The sequence below is a fragment of the Lithohypha guttulata genome, assembly GCF_036872675.1.
Source record: "Lithohypha guttulata strain CCFEE 5908 chromosome Unknown scaffold_1, whole genome shotgun sequence".
Taxonomy (NCBI): domain Eukaryota; kingdom Fungi; phylum Ascomycota; class Eurotiomycetes; order Chaetothyriales; family Trichomeriaceae; genus Lithohypha; species Lithohypha guttulata.
The window spans coordinates 1,898,909-1,921,286 of NW_027042750.1; the positions used below are offsets into that span (position 1 = coordinate 1,898,909).

General features: G+C 48.3%; 11 protein-coding genes across 11 annotated transcripts; 8 read left to right on the forward strand and 3 right to left on the reverse strand.

Moving 5' to 3' along the window:
• Window positions 1-1,419: 1,419 nt before the first annotated feature.
• Window positions 1,420-2,913, forward strand: LTR64_000684 (uncharacterized protein; the record flags this gene model as incomplete). The annotated part of the gene is made up of 1 exon (XM_064895068.1): window positions 1,420-2,913. One exon carries the CDS (start codon window positions 1,420-1,422, stop codon window positions 2,911-2,913), a length of 1,494 nt encoding a protein of 497 aa, XP_064757755.1.
• An 897-nt stretch (window positions 2,914-3,810) lies between these two features.
• On the forward strand, window positions 3,811-4,844 carry LTR64_000685 (uncharacterized protein; the record flags this gene model as incomplete). Its single annotated transcript, XM_064895069.1, has 2 exons — window positions 3,811-4,036; window positions 4,081-4,844. The coding sequence occupies 2 exons, from the start codon at window positions 3,811-3,813 to the stop codon at window positions 4,842-4,844; spliced, it is 990 nt and encodes a 329-aa protein (XP_064757756.1).
• A 68-nt stretch (window positions 4,845-4,912) lies between these two features.
• LTR64_000686 (uncharacterized protein) lies at window positions 4,913-5,468 on the forward strand (the record flags this gene model as incomplete). Its single annotated transcript, XM_064895070.1, has 2 exons — window positions 4,913-5,127; window positions 5,174-5,468. The coding sequence occupies 2 exons, from the start codon at window positions 4,913-4,915 to the stop codon at window positions 5,466-5,468; spliced, it is 510 nt and encodes a 169-aa protein (XP_064757757.1).
• Window positions 5,469-6,213: 745 nt separating this feature from the next.
• LTR64_000687 (uncharacterized protein) lies at window positions 6,214-7,556 on the forward strand (the record flags this gene model as incomplete). The annotated part of the gene is made up of 2 exons (XM_064895071.1): window positions 6,214-7,291; window positions 7,339-7,556. 2 exons carry the CDS (start codon window positions 6,214-6,216, stop codon window positions 7,554-7,556), a joined length of 1,296 nt encoding a protein of 431 aa, XP_064757758.1.
• Window positions 7,557-9,457: 1,901 nt separating this feature from the next.
• Window positions 9,458-10,199, forward strand: TIM21 (mitochondrial import inner membrane translocase subunit tim21; the record flags this gene model as incomplete). The annotated part of the gene is made up of 2 exons (XM_064895072.1): window positions 9,458-9,721; window positions 9,774-10,199. 2 exons carry the CDS (start codon window positions 9,458-9,460, stop codon window positions 10,197-10,199), a joined length of 690 nt encoding a protein of 229 aa, XP_064757759.1.
• A 2,160-nt stretch (window positions 10,200-12,359) lies between these two features.
• LTR64_000689 (uncharacterized protein) lies at window positions 12,360-13,292 on the forward strand (the record flags this gene model as incomplete). Its single annotated transcript, XM_064895073.1, has 1 exon — window positions 12,360-13,292. One exon carries the CDS (start codon window positions 12,360-12,362, stop codon window positions 13,290-13,292), a length of 933 nt encoding a protein of 310 aa, XP_064757760.1.
• A 424-nt stretch (window positions 13,293-13,716) lies between these two features.
• Window positions 13,717-15,511, forward strand: DPL1 (Dihydrosphingosine phosphate lyase; the record flags this gene model as incomplete). Its single annotated transcript, XM_064895074.1, has 2 exons — window positions 13,717-13,814; window positions 13,879-15,511. 2 exons carry the CDS (start codon window positions 13,717-13,719, stop codon window positions 15,509-15,511), a joined length of 1,731 nt encoding a protein of 576 aa, XP_064757761.1.
• Window positions 15,512-16,220: 709 nt separating this feature from the next.
• Window positions 16,221-17,120, forward strand: LTR64_000691 (uncharacterized protein; the record flags this gene model as incomplete). The annotated part of the gene is made up of 1 exon (XM_064895075.1): window positions 16,221-17,120. One exon carries the CDS (start codon window positions 16,221-16,223, stop codon window positions 17,118-17,120), a length of 900 nt encoding a protein of 299 aa, XP_064757762.1.
• A 23-nt stretch (window positions 17,121-17,143) lies between these two features.
• LTR64_000692 (uncharacterized protein) lies at window positions 17,144-17,980 on the reverse strand (the record flags this gene model as incomplete). The annotated part of the gene is made up of 1 exon (XM_064895076.1): window positions 17,144-17,980. The coding sequence occupies one exon, from the start codon at window positions 17,978-17,980 to the stop codon at window positions 17,144-17,146; it is 837 nt and encodes a 278-aa protein (XP_064757763.1).
• Window positions 17,981-18,754: 774 nt separating this feature from the next.
• Window positions 18,755-19,438, reverse strand: LTR64_000693 (uncharacterized protein; the record flags this gene model as incomplete). Its single annotated transcript, XM_064895077.1, has 1 exon — window positions 18,755-19,438. One exon carries the CDS (start codon window positions 19,436-19,438, stop codon window positions 18,755-18,757), a length of 684 nt encoding a protein of 227 aa, XP_064757764.1.
• Window positions 19,439-19,878: 440 nt separating this feature from the next.
• On the reverse strand, window positions 19,879-22,014 carry CTK2 (RNA polymerase II C-terminal domain kinase beta subunit; the record flags this gene model as incomplete). The annotated part of the gene is made up of 5 exons (XM_064895078.1): window positions 19,879-20,372; window positions 20,549-20,876; window positions 20,927-21,058; window positions 21,120-21,201; window positions 21,284-22,014. 5 exons carry the CDS (start codon window positions 22,012-22,014, stop codon window positions 19,879-19,881), a joined length of 1,767 nt encoding a protein of 588 aa, XP_064757765.1.
• Between the last annotated feature and the right edge of the window lie 364 nt (window positions 22,015-22,378).

Here is a 22,378-nt window from a genome sequence, read left to right on the forward strand (position 1 = left end):
GGCTAACGATGTTGCCCAGGCTCTACCAAGTTTCGTGCTTTAGTAGTGGACAGCAGTCTCTTGGGTTAAACCTCGGCTAGTCCCAAAGATATGTTTTCACGTGGCTATCAAATTCGAATGCGACGGGGCAACAAGCTCGAGGAAGAAGTTCCGAAGTTTCGGACATATATTTGCCGCTACATCACAAAAAAGGTGTACCTCATTCGAGCTGCTTAAGCTGAGAACGCTCGATTCAAGCTGTCATTGCAGTCATAAACCAATTTACTTTGTCCATCCCCGTCCTGATTGCCTGTATCGTGTGCTGATGCGCTACCATTGAGAGCACCATAGAGTATACCCTCCTACAACGTCTGTGATCTGAACAGTGGATACTAGCATTGTCGCGAGCACTTTTTGGTGCTGTCCTGCATCTTGAGAGAGCCTTCGCGAGTACTGCTCTAGCTATACGGATTGTCGCTTGATTACTCCATAAAATCACAACATCTCCGACCATGAGCACGTTTGGCCTAGACTGAAGGGCTACGAGAACCACATGCCAAGCCGACCGGCTGTCGGATCCCGAGCCGTCAGGATTGGACTCTGCAGCAACTCGCGAAGTGACCCCCACCACTGCACGGTGACGAGTCAATCGTGCTTGGCAACAGCCTCACGAACACCCGAAGTCCTGGGCACAAGAGCAAGTGACAACCGTGCTCATAGCAGCCTACCATGTGCTTCAGGTGGATCCAACTCTCACACCTGTCGGACCATCATGCGACTGAACAGTAAAAAAAGACAAGATATCTGCGATACGTGTCGCGCCAGAAAGGTACGTTGTGACAGTAGTAGGCCGACATGCGGTAATTGTGAGCGTTTGGGCTTTGCATGCACGACTACTGGACAATTCGAACAGGTAGGAAGAGTAAGCAATCATGAGAGAAGACGCGCCAGACAGGCTTGCACAAATTGTCACAATCTCAAAGCTCGATGCAGCGGACAGAAACCTCAGTGCACAAGATGTCTCGACAGGGGTTTGAACTGTGTCTACGAAGGTGATAAGAGTCCGAAGAGCAGGAGCAATACCACTACCACGACAGTGAGCCACGAGTCACCAGCAGCGAGCTCACTCGCTGCTGGATCTACACTGTCGCCAAATCTGAGCACAACAGCACATGACTTGTGAGTAGAAAGCCATGGGACTGCTTCATCGCTAATCGAGCCAGGTTGCTAAACCTCAACAATGACGATGTCAGTAGAATCCTCGATATCTTCTTCAAAGACATCCAACCAGTTCCTGTTTTCTCTTTTATGCATCGCGCGTCTGTACTCCAACGATATCAAGCAGGCTTACTCGACAAAGCACTACTACTTACCATTATTGGGCTCACGACGTGCTTGACACAATTCGAGAATGCAACTTCTGCTTTCACTACGACCTGTATGTCGATTGCGGAGGACCTGGTTCTTCGCGATATTGAGCATCCATCTGTACTGAAGCTACAAGCTCTTGTGCTCGTCGTCAAGTATAAAACGTATGTCAAGCAGTTCGCTAGTGCTTTTATGCTGTTCGGCCTAGCTGCGAGGTCCGCATTCGGCCTACGGCTCAACTATGAAAGTTCTGGTTTATGCTTCCTCGCTCAAGAATCTCGAAGGCGCTTAATGTGGTCCCTCTATATCATTGACAGCGGACTTGCTGGTGGTTTACGCGACTTTGTGCTCTGCTCTGAGACAGCGCTTCATCTACGTATGCCCTGTCGCGACCGAAGCTTTGAGCTTGATGCTCCCGAGCTAGAGGACAACGAGGACACCGAAAATGCTCGCCCTACTATCAAACATAAAGGGTCACTAACTTTATACATACAAATTATGATGTTGAGGTCAAAAATCCTCTACCAAACCAAGGATATATTGCGAGCCCGTGTTGAAGATGCTAAGCACATTGTACTTCTGGTCAAGCGACTTGAGCACGATATTGACTCTTTCTGTAAGGACTTGCCGCCCGACTATCACTTCTCAGAGAAGAATCTAAGACTTCGTGCGTATGCCGGAAGGTTACCTCGCTATGTCGTCATTCATATCTGGCTTCACCAATGTTACTGCGATCTCTACCGTTTGCTACTTACGGGCCTGCGAGAAGCTCTTCCTGCTTCGAAGGTTGAAATCTTGCCTAACGAGTTTGTGCAGGACTGTCAGAGAAAATGTATGGACCGTGCTCGGGCAATATCCAATATTCTCGGCTCGTTGATGACATTAGAGAGATATCTACCACTTTTTGATCTTGACATGAATATTTGTGCCTACCAAGCTGCGAGGTTATTGTTCTATGGTCGTCGAAGGGAGCCGCTGCACCGAGCGTCATCATCAGGTACTACTATGGCAGATGTGGAGAAATGCTTGTCATTCACAGCTCTCGCAGCGTCCCGATCGCTCGCGTTCAGATCGATACATGATGACATGAAGGCACTTTTCGAAACCGGTCAGTCCTCCGATGTATCTCCCAGCGGCTCTGCAAGCCCTTCGAGCAGGCCTATGTGTGAGAAGGGTGGAAAGCAAGACGTACACGCATCTCAAGTCATGTCCAGGCACAGTCTTATCCGTCAGTCAGGCATCGTGGATGATAGCGACAATCTTGGTATGCTACCTGCCGAGCACAATATGGTCACGTCGCTACAGGCACCACCATTGGCTATGGCAGAGACCCTAGCCTCTGGACCGCCAGCAACTAATGCGGAAAGTGCTTTCACGAGCTTCGAGCCATCACAGCTCGACGAACAAGAAAATGCCTTCCAGTGCGCGATGGATATTTGGAATCCTGACACCAACACGCAATCTTCTGCATACAACCACATCGACTGGCTTCAGAATGATTGGTCAGATCCTGCTTGGCAATATGATTGGACAATGTTCTCGACAAATCAGCTGCACAAAACGTAAAAACAGATAATAATTCATTCTATAAAGGCACCGTCCGGAACGTCAAGGTGACCGCTTCCGATGTCAAAAACGTTAGTTTGGGATGGCGCCTTGATATCTCGGACGGTAGGGGGACCTCAGCAGGCTATACTCTATTTAGCCAGTCATTGTTCTAAGGTTAGAAGGCGTACAAAGGATACCTCGACTATAAGTATACTATTGTCCAAGTAGAGTACTTTACAAAGAATATGCCTCGCTTAGTAAACTTATCGATGTTAGGTATACTAATCGGCAGTATTTACTATGCTATATAGCCAATCAGTTTTACCTAAGCTGGTCTAGCATGAAAACGACCAGACTCAATCTGTCTTCGCCATCCTTGCCGTTGACGTCTACCAGAATTGGCTTTACGATAAGGCGTGTGGTTGACACACGTTAGTACTGTGCTTGAAAGACGAGAAAACGTTACCATGCCCTCGAGTAAGCATTCTAAAGTCAAAAGACAAACGGGCAGCTCGAAAGATAGCACGGAGACAATTCCAATTGCTCGGTTAAACCTCATCTGGCAGAGGACGTTCGGCAAGGCAACATAGTTTGAGAGCGGCTATCGGACGGCTATCGGTGTTGCGACACTCAGGACCTGCTCCGTCCTGACCAATCACGTATGTCTTTATGCCAACTTTGTCTTCCACACCAACCCTTACTCCAAGGAACCTTACGAATCGTTTTCACACGGGGAAGTCTGGAGTAATCAATGCGAAACTGGTCCTCATGACTTCACTTGAGTCTCGATCACCTACCACATGGCGCCGACGAGCCGATGTATTTGCGATAGTACAAATTCTGGGCGTGTCCCATCTTCGAAGCGAGTTCTATTGAATCACCAGCACATCTTTCCCAAGATCATCACCTATCAAGATGGGCAAGCTCCAATACTTCAACAGACAACTCGGCTTAGCTTGCAGTCTAATCGCGTTGTCATCGTTCAACTATGGCTTCGACAATCAGGCTTTCGCCACCACTCAAGCCATGGATGCATTCGGCAAACAGTTCGGTGTTTTTAACCCAAAGACTCAGACATGGGCGTTGGAGCCCTCTTGGCTCTCGCAGTTCAATAGCTTGAATTACATTGGCTTTGCAGCTGGTATGTGTTTCAAGCAAGCTCTCGACGGCGCTGATCGCATGCAGGTGTTCTGATCGGCAGTGAGATCTCTTCCAGGTTCGGTCGAAGATGGTGCATGTTCAGTATGAGCTGCTACGCTCTGGTCACAGCTACAATTGCTGTCACTTCTACCTCCAAGTCACAGATTATGTCTGCTCGAGTACTGAACTACCTCTACGTTGGCATGGAACTCTCGGTCGTGCCTGCATATCAGAGCGAGATCGTCCCAGCACCTGTTCGTGGTCTCATCGTCGGCACCTATCAGCTATCACTCGTCCTCGGTGGTTTCGTCATCAACTCTGTATGTAGAGGTACAAGCACCATCAATGACAACAAATCATGGAGGATCCCGCTTGGCCTATTCTATGTTATCCCGGTCATCATCGCTTCACTCATATGGTTCATTCCTGAGTCGCCTCGATGGCTCCTGCTCAAAGGTCGTCGCGGGGAAGCAGAAGCCAATCTGATCAAGCTAAGAGAAGGGGCGTTTTCGCAAGAAGACATCCAGAAGGAATTTGCAGAGCTTACAAGCACGTTGGAGACTGAGGTAGAGCAGGGACACTTCAAGGAGTGCTTCCAAGGACTCAACCTGAAGAGGACGATCCTGGTCGTGCTGCTCAATATGTTCCAACAAGCTACAGGTCAAGCATTTGCAAGCCAGTATGGTACGATCTATGTGAAGTCACTTGGGACAATCAACCCATTTAACTTCTCGTTGATTCTGGCATCAGTCAACATCGTGTCGATCAGCGTTGCGTTGCTGCTTACTGATAGGATCGGTAGAAGGTGAGATATCCCAAGATTGGTTCGGGCTTCGCTGACTTTTGTAGACCACTCATGTTGACCGGCGCCACCATCATGGCTATTAGCTTGATGATAATGGGCGGACTAGGCCTGCCAGACCCCATTACATTTGGCTACAAAGTTGGAATTATCGCCATGCTCTGTCTGATGACAACGGGCTTCTCAATCGGATATGCGCCTTTGGTTTACGTCGTCTCAAGCGAGGTTCCAGCCCTCCGTCTTCGAGATAAAACTTTACGACTTGGTTTCTTCATCAATGTCCTCTTCAAGTAAGCCGCCTCCGTTCTCCTCCTAGTCTCTACTAACAAGCTCCAGCTTCGCAGTAAACTTCTCAATTCCTTACCTGATCTACGACAGATATGCAGGGCTGCAATCAAAAGTCGGGTTCATTTTCGGCTCGATCGCGTGCATTTGTGTGGTGTTCACCTATTTCTTCGTGCCTGAGTGTCGAGGAAAGTCATTGGAACAAGTCGATCACATGTTCCGGGAAGGTGTGCCGCTTAGGCATTTCCACAAGCATGAGTTCTCAGCGTTTGAACATGCCTCTGGAAAGGAGGATATCGAGAAGATAAGTGTTAGAGGCAAGGAGGTTGAGGATGTACAGAGGTGATAGGCGAGTAGGGTCAGACTGTACACACGCGAGATTGATATTATTACAGGATGATTGGTGATTTTGTTGCCGATAGGCTGAAACAATAGGAGTTAACTGTTACGACCACACATACATTGGTCGGAACAGACCACGTGCTACTAGGGTGTACCATAGATAGCTAGTGCGCGGTGCGCAGGCACATCACCTGCGTACCGACGTCGCCACTGTACTTGGAATCCTTCCAAATACTGAATCGTATAGATCTGACATGTAACATTACTCAAGACTCGTTCCTACTGGCTGTTATCTGTTGTGGTCCTAATATATATCTGGGCAAACACTGTGTATGTACATTTCGACTTAAAAGCCTCTCTCGCCGCCTCTTATACGTTTTATCTATACAAAATTTGCCCATTCCCAAGAATATAGACGACCATATGTGTGCTCAATTAGTTCCGTAGTCAAGTTCAGTACAGCGCAGTAAACGCTAACACACAGCCCATTGTACTACACTCTTTTCCCAATAATTCTCGTTCCTCCATCCATGTCTGATTTATTCTCGATTATGGGTAGTGATGTCAATTCATGATTACGTATGTCAGAGGTAGATTGCGATATTACCAGAAGACATCATGTCATGCTAACCCGCTTCGGACTTCCGAAATGGTTGGGCGATACCTAAAATATTGCTCCTAGATAGCAAAGCGCAGATAATGAACCAAATGTGGTTGTTAATATGTGCAAGCACAGCAAAAGCACAGCCATGAGTACAGACAACCAGCTACTGACGAGATTCCTCGAACATCATCCAGAAGTTGACTACTTCTACCTCATCTGGATCGACACTGTTGGCGTGTCTCGAGCCCGGGTTCTAACAAAAAATCATCTTGTAAACTTGACACAATCAAAGCAGAAAATAGCTACCATTAGGTCGATCTTCTCACGTCTACAAGATGACACTCCCAATGGAACAAGAGTCAATACCTCTGCCGGTAGCGTAAACATTGTACCGGATCTCGGTACCTTACGTCTGGCAGGGTATAGTCCTCGAAGCGCTACTGTGCTGTGTCGGTTTTGTAACTCTGACGAATCGTCTTTCGATCTTGATGCTAGAAGCGTCTGCCAAAAGGCCATAGAGAGTCTCAATGTTGCTGGCACGGACTTACGATGCGGATTTGAGCTTGAATTCACGTTGCTCGGTGCACAGTCAGGCAGGACGAAAGACGTTTCGCCGTTTGATCGTCAGTGGTCATCAGCACGAGCTTTAACTCAGCCTGCCGTCAAATTTTTAAAGGACGTTGTTCAAGCACTGGATCATTCAGGTATTCAGGTTCTTCAGTTTCATGCCGAGTACGGCCCGGGACAATACGAAGTCAGCACAGCGCCGCTTCCGGCATTGGATGCCCTCGACTCATACGTTGTTTCAAAAGAAACTGTATACTCCATTGCCGAGCAGCATAACCTCCGTGCTTCATTCCACCCAAAGCCTATTGCGGATGCACCAGGTAGTGGTGCTCATGTGCATTTTTCTATTTCCGAGAAACTGAAAGAAGAAGCTGCTATTGCCGGCATTTTGTTCCATCTATCTTCAATCTGTGCTTTCTCACTGCCTACCGAAGTGAGTTATGCTAGAGTGGAGGACTCCGGGTGGGCGGGCGGTCGCTGGAAAGCATGGGGAAGCGAAAACCGAGAGGTACCGCTTCGCAAGATCGCACCAGGTCATTGGGAGTTTAGAGTTATTGACGGTACAGCGAATATGTATCTCGTCCTAGGGGCAATCGCCCTCGCAGCTGAAGATGGCATTTCGAAAAATATGTCGTTGAGTTTGAGAGATTGTAGTTGTAAGCTATCACCAGAACAAGCATATCATAAGCTGACGCACGTCTAGACGATCCTGCTCTTCTCACCAACGACCAACGTCGTGAACTTGGTATCACGGAACGATTACCTCAAAGCCTCAGTGAATCCTTGCGATCGCTCGAGCTAGACACTGAGCTGCGACAAGGGCTGTTCAAACCAATTGTAGATAACTTTCTGAGCTCAAAACGGGCAGAAATGGACCTGCTTAAGAAACAAGGAATTTCGTGGTATCTGCAGTGGTACTGACTGTCGCAATTGAATTTGTCCTGATCCAGGTTCACGGCGGAGATCTTTAAAGGTTAACCGCTCGTGGCAGATACCATCCATGCGACAGAATGGATAGACAGTTCGCTCGCCACATCTGCAGTCTGTAGTACAATGTCCAGTCATCTTTGTATCTGCTGGTCTCAATCGTGGTGTTACTTCCATACTTGCTGCCCAACCCTACACACCCAAACTACCTTACCACTCGCAAAAACCTGAGTTCCCCACGCAGCAAGCGATGGGTAAATCAAAGTCTGCCAGCAAGATGCTATCTTTGGCTCAACCACATGTGAACTTTTCAAGAGCCTTATTAGACGCCACAAATTACATTCATTTATGCTAGTGAACAGACATTCAATGGGTTACGATAGAATCGAATGGAATAGATTCCTAATTATCGCCGGCCACAGAGGCTATGCTTCTCGCGCATCAAGGGCCACAAGATTGAAGCACCAGGATATCATACATAATAACCCTCCACTCTCTTCGTTGGGGTGTGCAAGTCAGGTTGACGTTATGCTTCAGCTCCACTTCAGTAAACTATCCTCTTCCACCTAGCAGCCTCGAAGACCATCTCGAGAGCCCTCTTGGCCGGCGGATTAGAGCAAGTACCGACCACGGAACACACAAAGATATCGCCGCATTCTGGTACAAATACGCACTGTTCGTTGGGAAGGCACCCGGCGTCACTGGTGCAATCCACGCAGTTGGTCCCATCAATGCAAACAGCCGTCCTGCGGTCAGTCTTGACCTCGCAGAAGCAGCCTTGATCACCACAATAAGTTTGCTGAGCATTGCTACAGATTGTGCTTGTAGCAGGCGGGCTTGAGCTAGTAGTTGTGCTCGGCGTCGTAGATGGCGTTGTGCTAGTGGTCGTCGACGGGGTGGTGGTTGGCGTATTACTTGGAGTGGTAGTCGTAGTGGTAGTCGTAGTGGTTGACGGAGTTGTTGACCGAGTGGTGGTCGCAGGACACGTCGGAGTCACAGTCTTGGTCGATGCGCTCGTCGTGCCAGGTGCTCTCGCCGTCACCTGATAGAGACATGTTAGCGTCTGTCTACCAGACTCTAGAAAGCACCTTTAGAGATTGAGGTGCATCAGGCTTAATGGCAGGCCTGCGAGATACTAGTTACTCTTCTTTCGACTACTTACCGTCGTTGTCTTTGGTTTTACAAAAGCCAGGCATGCTTGTTTGATTATATCGCATGCAAACACAGCGACTTGAGTAGGTAAGTCCTTGACCACACAGGCAATCGAACCTGAGGTTGATGTAGTGGAACTCCTGGCTGTGGTCGAAGCTGCTGTCGAAACTCGGGGTGTAGTTAATGGGCCAGCTGGTGTCGTCGACGGAGCCCTAGATGTAGTCGATATCTGTCTCTTCCTATTCGCGTTCGTGCAAGGAGCGGTCACAGTTGCTGTTGAAACACCTGGAGTGCCTGAAATCGTGTGAGTCGATGTGACATCCTTAATACGTGTTGTCGTGAAGGTAGCGCCAAGCGGTCGCAAATCTGCAGCGAGCTCACGGCTCTTTGTGCTCTAGGGTGAAGCCGCTCTGGCTCACCCCCGGCTCACCGTCACATGGGTGAGCCCCATCCAGCATGATCACTCTGTGCAGCCGGCCTTGGTGTCGCACCAGGGGACGCGCTTGTGCCACGCTAAAAGTCGACCGTGCTCATCCATCGATGACATGTAAAAGGCGCTAAATGGCGAGTACCTCTTTATACATATAAGTAAAGCGAAGAGGTAACGCCTTACCGAATCTAGCTACGCTAGAGCGGTGTCGGTTCAGGCCTGCGGTAGTCCATTATCGATAAGTCGTGCCTACTGTCGTCTGACGTTCTGTTCCTGCACAGACGTGTTTGGGGATAAGTGGACCTGCGTCACGATGCCAGTCAAGCTTGAGGTCTTGCAGACAGTGGCCAGGACGCTCCCGAGCATAGGTGAAACTGCGAAACCTGCATTGGCTCGAAGGTGGTATGCCACCCATACGACCTCAGGCCGTGATGGCAAGCCTACCAGGCGAGCAATTTCCATAACATCTGACGATGGTCGCTACGCCTGGTCGGAACTCAGTCGTGGTGAGAAGGCAGCGAGAACAACTCAGCAGTCTTTCAACTTCGTGTTTGTCACTGCCGGAGCTATCGGCACAGTAGGTTGCGTTATGACTTGAATGACGATGATGTGTGGCTAATTAATATCAGATCTGTGTTGGCTACCTCCTCTATCAGGAACTCTTCGCTGCAGACTCCAAGACAGTCCAATTCAATCGGGCCGTGGATCGCATCAAGGCCGACCCTAGATGTCGCGAGATGCTGGGACCTTCGAACAAAATGGTCTTTCATGGCGAACCGACTACCAGTAAATGGGCAAGATCAAGGCCTCTGGCTCATTCTCTCGAGGTAGACAGGTTTGGCACTACACACTTCAGGATGCACTTCTACGCCGAGGGTACCGAAGCCCGTGGCACTGTCAATATTCACATGACCAAAAAGAGCGACGCGACTGAGTTACAGTATCGTCTGCTTAGTGTGTCGGTTCCAGGCAAGGAGACCATCTACCTCGAGAACGCGGATGCAAAATCTCCCAAGACGAAAGTCGCCAAAATGTTCGGTGTGCAATGGAAGTAATCCCGCAAAAGCGCAGGTTGCGATCAGGACTAGGATCTATGGAAACGCATCTGGACCGTGTCGGTCGGAGCACAACTTACAACGCAGGAGATAACGTGTTGGAGGCAGCCCAAGACAAGCACGCGTCACTTTTTAGGCATCACTTTTCAGGCGCCACTGTTGCAGACCAAAGGACAAAAAGGACAGACAACGTCACTATGGCAGCAGTGTCGATGTCAAGGGAGTTTCAATGGGCTTCAAAAAGCGAGACATTTTCCTGTTTTTCCATTGTCCGCAAGGTCGCACCTGCCATTGACCTCGACCGAACGTCACAAACCAAAAAGCAGGCCTGCATAGACGAAATGCAAGAGTATTGACCTCAAGTCGTCGTTTCGGCTTTTCAAAAACTTTAGCAAACGAAATGAACATGAGACCATCAGCCAAAATGGCAAAACCCAAGAAAGCAAATCCTCGAATTCAAACGTCTATCAAAACTTCTAACAAATGCTCCAAGACACCTTCTACCAAAACGTCCCCCAGATCCTCCACCAGAACTCCTATTATCAAAATCTCCACAAACGAAGGAAAGTCAAATCTACCGTCCGCCACGGTGACACCCACGAAAGCAGAGTCTCCAGTCAAAACATTCGACATTTTCAATCTTCCAGTCGAGCTAAGAAGTCATGGTGTGGGAGCAAGTCTTCAGATCAGACACATGCACGATTGAGTGTACGAAAAATCCTTCCACGCAAAAGGTTGCAATCCGTTTAAATGCTCCTAACGGACTTGTGCCACACCCTCTATGTTATATCTCTCGCCTAACCTATCTCGAAACAATCGATCTGGCCTACAAGAATATGACATTCACTTTGGATAGGAAGTTCAAGAAGCCTCAATCACAACTACCGAAAGGTCTACTGCCCCAGTTCCCTCTCAACCAGATACAGATACTCTCGGTGGGCGCTGATGAGCTAGATCTGCTGAAGTTGCAAGTTCCCAGGCTTACAGACTTAGATTCACCGGTCAATGCCCGCCTCCGAGCCTCGAACTTTTCCAACCTAAAACATCTTCACGTCAACTGGACCTACCGAGAATATGCACCAGGATGTAGAGGTTCCATTGGGCCACCAGATGCTGCCAAATATCTCGCTGAGGTGCAGGTGACACAACTCAACTTCTATCTAAAATCTTTCGGGCTTTCGGTATCGTTCACTGCCTACCTTCACGGTGTGTTGCCGTCAAACGGCCCCTTCAAGCCATTCCTGCTAAGCGGCGGTCTTGACGGAACAGATGTAAATTTTGCGCAATCAGAGGAAACTGATCCACTGCCTATAGCCGACTTCTTGGTAAGACCGCATCTACGAGTGGAGTGTTGTGATCATCTAAACGTGGTCGAGATGCTCATTCCCCAGGAGAATATTGGCTCAATACACAATCCAATGTGGCAGCCTACTTCAGAGGATCTGACTGGTCGCAATTGGAACGTGGTCCGTCGAAGAATCGAGAAAGATTGGTTGCCACTATTTGCAATAGCATGGGTTCAAAAGCTCGATTTACAGTGGTGTTAGCACTAAAATTGGGTGCCTGAGATCATGACCCTCTCGCCTGAATAGAGAGATACGAGACTACCAACCTACAAGTCAACGACAAGACAGACACAACAACAACGCATTGTCGTTGGACCAACTGAATCACATGATCTTGACGTCAACGACGACGACGACAGGACACCGATCATGCCAGACAAACAATTGTGCGTGGACATATCTAGCAACAACCCAATGGTAAATGAATCAAACACAAACAGTTTCCCTTTTCTAGCATTGTATTTTTCTTTTTTACCAGCACTTCCAATTCCACCTACCTTCATGATGTGTCCACAGCAACGATGTGTTCGTTGTTTCGATTAACCCAATACGTTTAGTATACGATATCACTACCTCTGACGCCAGAAAGTGCACAAAGTGTTCCAACGACAGCGAGCATGTGCCGAAAAGTGACAGTAAGAGGTCGACGAGGAAATACCCCTCGTTCGTGGATGCGCTTGTTTCGTCAAATAAACTCATCAATCAATCAATCGACCAACATTGCCAACAATAGACCAATAGCAATCTAATCGTACTCAAGAGCAGGATTTACCACCTTCCTTTGACAAGCATAATTTGCATATTGGATAACAAAATGTCTTCAGAAGGACACTTTCCAGCTACTCCAGAAGGAAAAGGCAAAGAAAGAGAGAAACCGAGTGACATGATAGCAGAAGATGTTGTCCAACCGCCAGAAGTTGACCTCCCCATCACTCGTCCACTACGATTGGGCGATATTCCCAGCTTGAAACAGCCTCATGTTGAGGACCTCATTATCGATGAGGTAATGGAGCAAGCTGTCCAACGCAGGATATTGGACGAGGCGGTGCCCTACGACTTACTGACCAGGTCGTCAAGTGTCGGGCTTCTACCGACCAGACAAGCTTTGTCCACGTTCCAGAGACACAGACCGCGCTTTCCTTTCAATAGTGCGCAGATCCCAGCTATGAACGAGGTGTGGCGAAGGCCTGTCACTTCTAGTCACTATCGCAGAAGGGAAGATGTGCGTATTCCCCACGACCTGGATAGTCGAGTTGAGAGTGGTGTAATGAATGATCAAGAGCTCATGAAACATGTCCGGAAGCAATATTCGGCTGATATTATACGCCGATCACGGTCCTCTAGTTCTGCTCGGTATTGTTCAGTGAGACAATATGAAAACCCAGGTGAGGGAGCATCGTTACAAGATCGGAACTGGTATAGGACCGGCAATTATGGTGAATCATACGTTGAAAATGACCTTGATGAGGAGGATATGGATCTGAAAACAGACGCGATCATCGCTGGTGTGCTCGCGTCTCAACTTGAGAACCAGGAAGCTGAGGAAGACGTGGAGGACATGGAAGACGAGGGGGGTGATCCGCCATCACACACCGGTTGGCATGAAGTCGAAGATCGGATACCTGACACAGTGGCAGAGGACCGAGATTCTCGAGAAGACATACGAGGGGAACAAGGGCGTATTACTCGGAATGGCCTGATGAGCATGGAGTGCGGGAGGCGGAGGACAAGATCCACTGGCTGGTGAACGATCAAAGGGTATAGGTCTTCTGTGTAGTAGTATGGTATGAAGGAGGAAATTTCAGAAGTGGCTAGTCTGAGTGATGAATTGATGGCTTACAACGCTTTCTCTGTATCCCTGCCGCGTCACGATACCATTAATCTTGATAATTACCAGGAACTTCAACACAAGTACAGTATCTCGAGCTGGATGCCGTATATCGTTTGTTCACTGACCGTTCCCCTTGTCGTTACCCCAGCCAATCACAACCAGCATGTGACCCATACCTATAGTTCATTCCGAGGCTAACCGCGACTTTTCGGGCACACTTGCATGTGAACTTGGAGACTTCGTAGCACCTGCTAATCGTGCTATACTGGCATAGTACCATCGATGCCATGCCGTGCATCATGATTGTCTGTATTTGAGACTCTTACCGGGAACCATCATCATGCCGGGCACATCACCGCTGCCTTTGAGCTTGCAGAGCAAGTTGCAGAAGGCTCGAGCACTACCGTCATGGCAGAGAATAGTCAACAATCTAAACCTGTATGCACGACCTTCACTCCCGACGGCTATCTGCACGAGCACAGCCTAACAAGTTTTCACATAGTATTCGTCAACTCCTTCTTGTATTCTTCATCCTCCGCTTCGTTCAAAGATCGTTCTACTTCCTCCGTGGTCATGGCGTCCTCGGTTCGATTGCCATAGTTTACCATGCTGCTCATAAACAACTCTATCGAACCTTCCTATCCCTACCAGGCGTGCGAAGCAAAGTCGACAAGCAAGTTGAATCAGCGAGGAAGGATCTAGAGGCGAAATTGACGGGCTTCGATGAAAAGGTTAACCGATACAGGCAGCTGCCGAAAGAGCCATGGACACAGGAACAACTGAAGACTGAGCTTGGACAGCTAGCAGCCATTAAACGCACAAGATGGGAGGAAGGCAAAGTCTCAGGTGCAGTCTATCACGGCGGAGAGGAATTGCTGGAGATCCAGGCCGAAGCCATGAAACTGTTCAGCGTCTCGAATCCTATACATGCAGATGTTTTCCCTGCAGTACGAAAGATGGAAGCTGAAATTGTGGCAATGGTCTTGAGCATGTTCAATGCTCCAGGATATGGTGCTGGTGCAACAACTAGCGGCGGCACTGAGAGCATTCTCATGGCTTGTCTAAGTGCAAGGAATAAGGCAAGAACAGAAAGAGGTGTGAGATACCCAGAAATGATCATTCCAAGTACAGCACATGCTGCATTCCATAAGGCGGGACAATACTTCGGCATCACCGTCAACCTCGTGCATTGTCCTGGACCAGATTACACTGTACCCATTCACAAGGTCAGAAGATTCATCAACCCGAACACAATATTACTGGTCGGCAGTGCGCCAAATTATCCTCATGGCAATATCGACAATATACCTGCACTCTCACGGTTAGCGATACAACACAAACTACCGCTTCATGTGGATTGCTGCTTGGGTTCTTTCTTAATGCCTTGCTTGGCTAAAGCAGGCTTTCCAAGTCCATATGCAGATGAAGGTGGATTCGACTTTAAGCTCCCGGGAGTTACAAGTATTTCTGTCGATACGCACAAGTACGGATTTGCACCAAAGGGCAACTCTGTCATTCTATACAGGAACAAGCAGTTGCGTCAGTACCAGTATTTCATCTCCCCTGACTGGTCGGGTGGTGTTTATGGCTCACCCTCGATAGCTGGCAGCAGACCAGGTGCTCTCATCGCAGGAGCCTGGGCTAGTATGATGGCTATAGGTGAAAAGGGTTACATCGATGCCACGCACAAGATTGTCAGCACGAGGATCACAATACAGAATGCGATCAAAGAGCATCCTGTGCTCAAGGAGGCATTGACCGTTATGGGTGATCCTATGGTATCTGTGATCGCATTTGAGTCTGTCGACAAAGCAATTGATATCTACGACGTCGCCGATGCCATGTCTGCGAAAGGCTGGCACTTGAACTCGGTGCAGGATCCACCAGGGTTACACGTCGCCGTTACTCTACCTATGACTAAAGATGGTGCTGTCGACAGCCTGATCGAGGACTTAGTCGAGATCATCAAGAAGGAGAAAGAGAGAGTTGCACAACAAGCACAGGCAGGCACCCTTATCGAGGCGAGGAAGAAGGGAAATCAAGCTCAGTTGTATGGTGTTGCTGGAAGCTTACCAGATAAGAGCATCGTGGAAAGAATTGTTGTTGCATATTTGGATACATTGTACCTGGCGTGAAGAACAGCATAGAGCAGGGGACAGGCGTTAATGGTCACAGAGACTATTTAGCACCTGCAGCTCAGGAAACACATACTTAGCACATAATGTGGTGTACATCTGGTGTAGCGTTCAGCAAGCGAAGTTTTGCATTCAGTACATAGAAATATGCGCTGGAAAGGCACAAACGCAGACTTCTTGGCAGCTTACAATACTAGCGCCTGAGGCACGTGCTGCAAGTTGTAATAAGTCATGATAAGTTCTGCTGAGTTATGGTAAGTTCTAAGTAGCAATTCACACATAGGTCAATATAGGTATTCTGGGGTTTCTCCGGGTTATCGCGAGTTATTGGAGGTTAACGCAGTAACCTCCAGAAGCTCCAACTTACCCGCAGATGTAACGACATATGATGCTTGTATCATGGTAATACAGTGCATGCGGGGCACATCTCTACCACGAGAAACAACGATCCCCAAGATTAACAGGGAAGGAGCGATGCAATCACGTTCACTCATCACTTTCTCGGTGATAGGACAGCAATTGCTGTTGAGCAAAGATGGAGTTACCAATACATAGTCCAAGATGTCAACCGATGAGGGGATCTTCGACCAGATCTCCAGATCACTTATCTACCTACGACTCGGACGTCCATGACTACCAACAATAGTATTTGGTGACCTTACCATAAACAAACTTGTCTGACTGAACAGGTAATACCTCACCTCTAACCATGACAAGATACGGTCCAGTTCCGAACTTTCCCATCAAGGACAAAGTTGTCTGTATCACTGGCGGCGGCAGCGGCATAGGTTTTGCGCTAGCCAAACTCTGCCACGACAATGGCGCTCGTGTCCTCATCGGCGACTTGAAGCTCACTTCCGAAGCAGAAGAGTATATCTCCGCTCAGTCTAATAACGACAAGGCCACGGGTGTCACATGGACGAAATGTGATGTCAAGGAATGGAAGGACTTGCATAACCTCATTTCGAAATCTTTAGAGGTTTTCGGTGACGTGCCTGACGTTTATTGCCCAGTAGCAGGTGTCTACGAGCCGCCGTGGAGTAACTTTTGGGATGATCGTGAGGAGAATGGATACCAGTCTATCAGGATCAATCTTGGCCATCCGGTGAAGCTGACTAGGTTGGCGATACGGGCTCTGGCAGGAGCGAAGAAGCAAGGTGTGGTCTGTCTGGTTGCTAGCACAGCTGGAATTAGAGGAAACTACTTCGCGACAATATATGCTACTACCAAGCACGCTATCATGGGCTTTGCGAAGAGTATGGGCCAAGCTGATCCGGAAGAAGGCGTGAAAGTGGTATGTGTCATGCCTGGAACGGTACAAAGTCCGTTATGGGAGAACAGGGAGGACGATATCGCGAAGGAGACGAAGTACAGTGAGAGGAAATTGATGCCGCCAAGTACGATTGCGGAAGTAATGCTGCGGATGATTCAAGAACAGAGATATAGTGGTGGAACGTGTTTGCTGAAGACTATTGGGGAAGAAAGAGTCGTCGAGCAGGGCTGGGACGCAAAAGAAGGAGAGTATGATCCGAGTCCGCGGCCAGAGGCAGATATGAGCAGGATCAAGGCTATACTGGAGGGCGAAAGAGGGAAGAAGTGGGAGCCGTAGCATGCGCCTTGACACGTCGTTACCTAAATCGAATCGATTGCCGTTGGCAGATTATTCACTTCTTGAGGATACAAACGGTCAACATCTTTCACGACATCCTCCATTTGCTGGTACTTCAGGTTCCAGCAATTCTTTGTCACTTCTCCGAGCACACGCAGATTTTCTGTCCTCGGCAACATTCTTCTCTGCATGCGGTACTGAATCTCCTCATCCTGGTCCAGCCTTAGCTCTCCTTCGAACAGATCCTGTCCAGTAACGATGAAATACAACGATGAGCCAAGTGCAACAATCTCCGACCGAACTGATATCTCTGTACGATAACCGTTGCCCTTCTCATCCGCCACCCACAACTGGTGTGTTTCTCGATAACGCAAGAGCCCTTTTCCGCCATCAATTGACGAAGCACCAAAATCGCCAATCTTAACATTGAGCTCATCGTCGAGAAACATGTTGATTGCGTGGATATCGCGATGCAGGACACCACACTTGTGAATGAACGCCAGACCTTGAGCTGCTTGCTTTGCCCATCGGAGCACAAGATCCGAGGCAATAGGACGATTGTGAAAGACATAGTCCCAGACGTTTCCCTTGCTGGCTAGCTCGAGCGTCAGACCTGTAGGGAAGGTTGGATCAGGACCGAAGTATCTCAACACGCTTTGTGGAGGGGGATCACGGTCAGAATCTTGCCATAGACGTTCATAGACGGCACGTTCGGCCTCGAAGAATAACTTTGCATTGTATCCACGTTGCTCGTCGTCGATGAGGACTTTGATTACTTTGTCCGAGTTGGGGATGCGATAGATCTTTGATGTGTAGCCTGTCGCGAGCAGATCGTATCCTATATTGGTGGGGTTTGACATGGCACTTGTCTGATCTGAGTCGTCCTAAACGAAGAGCGCTGCAATTACTTCAAGTCGGTTGACATTACATAGAACTCTATCATGATAACGGCGTTCCTTTATTGACCCAGCTAGGCAGCCGTCGATTACCTAAGCGATCTTCTCTAGGTATAATGAGTTGTGTTCATCATGTAGGATGTGAAAGCGGTTCGCGCTAGGTGTGGAAGACAATGAAAGCATCAAAGTTCACTCGGAGTGCAGAGTCTTTGAAGTGATGAGCTCGAGATGATAGCCATGGTGAAGAGAGAAAAGGGCTTCGTAGAAAGGAATACTTTGATGCTCGGAAACCAGATAAACTGCTCCCGTATTGCTTGTCGCAGAAGACTTTAGATGGCGCATTCTGAAATTGCACCGATGCTAAGGAGAAAGCAAACAGGAAGAACTCGAAAGAATCTACCTTGCAACTTAAGATGTGGAAGGATTGAGAATAAGATTCGTTGGATAGAATTGATTCGAACCTGGATGTTTCTTTTGTACATGGGTGACAGTGTGTCTTTCAATACAGGGATGAACTTGCTGCTGGTCCTCACCACACTGCTAGCAATATTCAGTGGGTGAGTTCTTGTACTATGTCTTGCAATGCTCCGCCTCATGCCTCTCTCATGTCTGCACCAGAGCTTCTGCGAATACGTCCATCCTGTACCTGCCTGTCCAGGACCATAATTTCCTGGACCATTACAACGAAGTCTCTAAGCGCCACTTTGATCTTGAACCCGCGTCAATTGTACGACATTGCTAGAACTTTTCGATACCGATTTTACCCTTTGAGCGAGAGTAACCGTGGTGATCGTACGTTGCATCATCGCACAGGACCATAGCTCCCTCCTTGAGATCAATCTTGCTCGTCGCTTCCACTATATCTTCCACCTTGATGTCTGGGCATCCATCGTTTTCTGACACGATTACCCTCATCAATACCGCATCGCTCAGAAGTCTGACGATGGTAGGGATCTTGTTCACCTTTTCAATTTCGCCTATGTGGTGGACAAGCTTCAGTAGTGCGGACCACCATTCGTAGGATGCGTCAGCATAGCTTTTCTTGATGCTGATGATCTGATTGTTTGCCTTGTTAACTGCCTTGATCTCTTGTATACCATCCTTCATTGCTTGTAGTTGTGCAAGCGTACCTGCCATGGCCTTCTCATTGCTGATACCCAATTCTGCTGCTTCACTCTTGATCATGGTCCAAAAGCTGTTCTCGTTGAGGTAACCAATATCTTTGTCTCCTCGATCTTTGATACGCTTGTACAGCCGCTCAATGGTAAGCCTGTGCTCATAAGTACCAACGAAGGGGATTCTCTTGAGGTTCTCAAGATGGATCGAAGCAGTTTGCGAATCGCTGGTCATGAGAAACTGATCCCATTGTTCTTGCATAGACTTCAGGTTGGTGTTCTGCCAAGTTCCTGGTAAACCTGCCATGATGTTAAAGAGATTATTGAGAGGTAGAGTGGTGTTGATTTTTCTGTGGTGTAGATCTAGAGAAAGTCGTACGGTGTTTGTAGTTTGTAAAAGTAAGTAGAAATAGTGGTCAAAACGTCGCGACCACGTTCAGTGACGAAGGGTGAAGGTGGATTTTCGGCTTTTCCGAAGTGATGGCCCTTGACTTGATCTTCACTTCTGTATTATTCGGTCAATCGATCTCCTTAGTGAAGAGGAACGTCTCTTGTATCCAAAGTAGAACTCTCACGCCGACGCCAGAAGCACAGGACAGGATTGACTCAACCCATTCTCCTCATATCAAGATATCCAATACGCGATCCTACAACGCCGTCGCAGAAACATGGACATCAGCCTTCGCTTCGTCATGTAGACTTTTTCAAATGATTTTATGCCGCATCGTACTGCATAACACAGCACCATCACCGCCTCATACTCGCCAGCAACGGCATATAAATCCTCGTAACCTCTTTCTCCGCTCTCTCCCGGTCCGGATTCAACATAAACCTCACCGTACCCTCTTTCCCTCTCTCACCAGCTCGCTGTCTTATCCCCGGTGTACCCGGGCTCGCATTTGCCGGACTTGTGGGCGACGCTTTCAGACTCCCATTCATCAGCTGCGGTAGATGACTATTCATCCGCGGCGGTGGTGGTGCTGAGCGATTCGTGCCATTCGTTGTGGATGGAGAGGTGGTGGTGGTGGTAGAGGTATGCGCTGCTGCGCCAGCATAGCCAGCTGTAGTTGTTGTGCTGGCTTTCGTGTCAATGTAGTTTGTGAAGCGTGGGAGGTGGTTGGAGGTGAGTTCGTGGCGCAGGGAGATTTGTATGTTGAGGATAGTTTCGGCGTCGAATTCGGGTGCGACGGTGGTCTGGGTGCGGTAATTTGTGTAGAGTTCTAGGAGATCGAGGAGGGTTTCTATAGGGGGAACACAATATTAGCCTATGTTTTTTCTTGCAGGTTTTTTATGATTATGGTATTATGATTATTGCGACTATCATCTCTTATGTTTATGTTACTCGTACGAGGAGGTTTTATGTTTATGTAGAGGAAGTCTGCCTGCGTCTGGACAGGGGAAGGGGAGGAGTATGTACCCATGACCATGGACCGATCTATGCCCCAACGGATGTAGTCCTTGCCATCCATGATGATTGCCTTCTCCTGCCCGTGTAATCTGCATGATAATTCTAGACATGCGAATGCCATGGTGGATGTGGATTGTTTTAGGGGTGCGAAGGTGCGGTAGAGATCGAGGCTGATCTGGTAAGCGGTCTTTGTAACGGCAGAGTGTCGCTCGAAGCCATGGCGTCTGGCTATCTTCACGATCAAGGGTTGTGGATGACGATTGCGGAAGTCGAAACTGGAGGCCTCGAGCATTAATCGTTCGAGGCCGATAATGTTTCGCGACTGGTGTTCGAAGAGCTGTGTAACAAGAGTCAGGAGAGATCCGAGGTGAAAGACACGAAACATACCGGATCGTCTGGAGATAGGTGGTCGGCTCTCGAACCGATCTTCGCATTGTGAGCAGCGCACAGAATGTCACGAGATTTTTTTAATGTATCTTCGATTTTGCATGCCGCAAAAAGGGAAGCTGCAGCAGCTTCCTATGTCTGAGTCAGTAACGAAGAACCACGAAAAATTAAAACAAAGGTGTAATCGACTTACCACAAAGCTGTATTCGTTGTCTGCGTGAGATAAACGAAATTTATGATAGTATACAACTGCGGTGTCAAAAGTTTTGATGGGTCTGTGAAAAATCAGTCATGCCACATCGCCCAAGTTGTAGTCCAGGAAGCCGCCGACAAGGATGTCATGAAGAAAGCACGTACAGTTTGAGAGCTCTTCTAGTGTTGTCAATCCACTGCACTCCAGCAAGACGAATGTTATCCTCTCGAGCCTGAGTCACTCCAAGATCATGTAGACATGCTTCAATGGCCTGCTGGAACACAAACGGCTTTGCTACCTGTATATGACTGGGCACTGGTCCATTCGTTGGCCTGTTAGAAGGTGATACGATGTCAATGCCATGGGACGCTTTGTCTCGTGGTGTGTGAGCATGAGGCTGTTGAGGCCTGTGTGATGGAAGAGTGCCGTTGGCATTCATCATAAGCGTTTCTTGAGCGATTTGCTCTCCAGATCCAGGTCCAGATCCAGTTTTACATCCATCGGTCACCGTGTCATTGTGTTGCTGTTCTTCTTGCTGATGATCTAGCACGTTTTGCGATGGATTAATATCCAGCTCCTCAATAGAATTATGGCCGAGATGTGGTGATAGTGGAGGCGGAGGAGGAAGAGGGAGATCTTTTGATTGGGAAGAGTCCTCGATGATTTGGCTGAAATGGCCAGCCAAGAATTCTGGCAAGGCGCTACCAACGGCTCGTTCGTCTTCTTTCACTTCGTCAACTTCCGCATATTGCTTGATAGACCTGAGACGATCAAGACGTGATCTGACAGGTTCTGCGTTTGCACCGCTGATTTCGAACTGAGGTCGCTGCGGACGTTTGCGAGGATGTTGCAAGTTTGCGCTTTTGGCAGCACCTCTAGACTTTTTCTTGCCCATTTTGATGTTTGATGTACTCGCGATAGCAGTAGCAGCCAATTCGACAATTGAGATTGAACATATACTCGGTAGGTGCGAAGCTAAATTTGACAGGCAGGGCGAAGAATTGTTTGGAGAATGGAAACACAAACGAGAATGTTTGGTGCTGACATTGGCGAAAAAGTTGCAGGTAAACCTGCAGGACTTTGAGCATTCACTTTCACTCTATCAGTCAAACAACGATACGATCCTTCACGACACATACTTGATTACTGTCTTCACGAGCCCAGGATATGTTTGCTATGTACTGTAAAGCTAGGACTTCGACCCTGCGATAATCTTGTTCCCACTCTGAACTTTTAGAGAAGTCCAGACACCACTACCG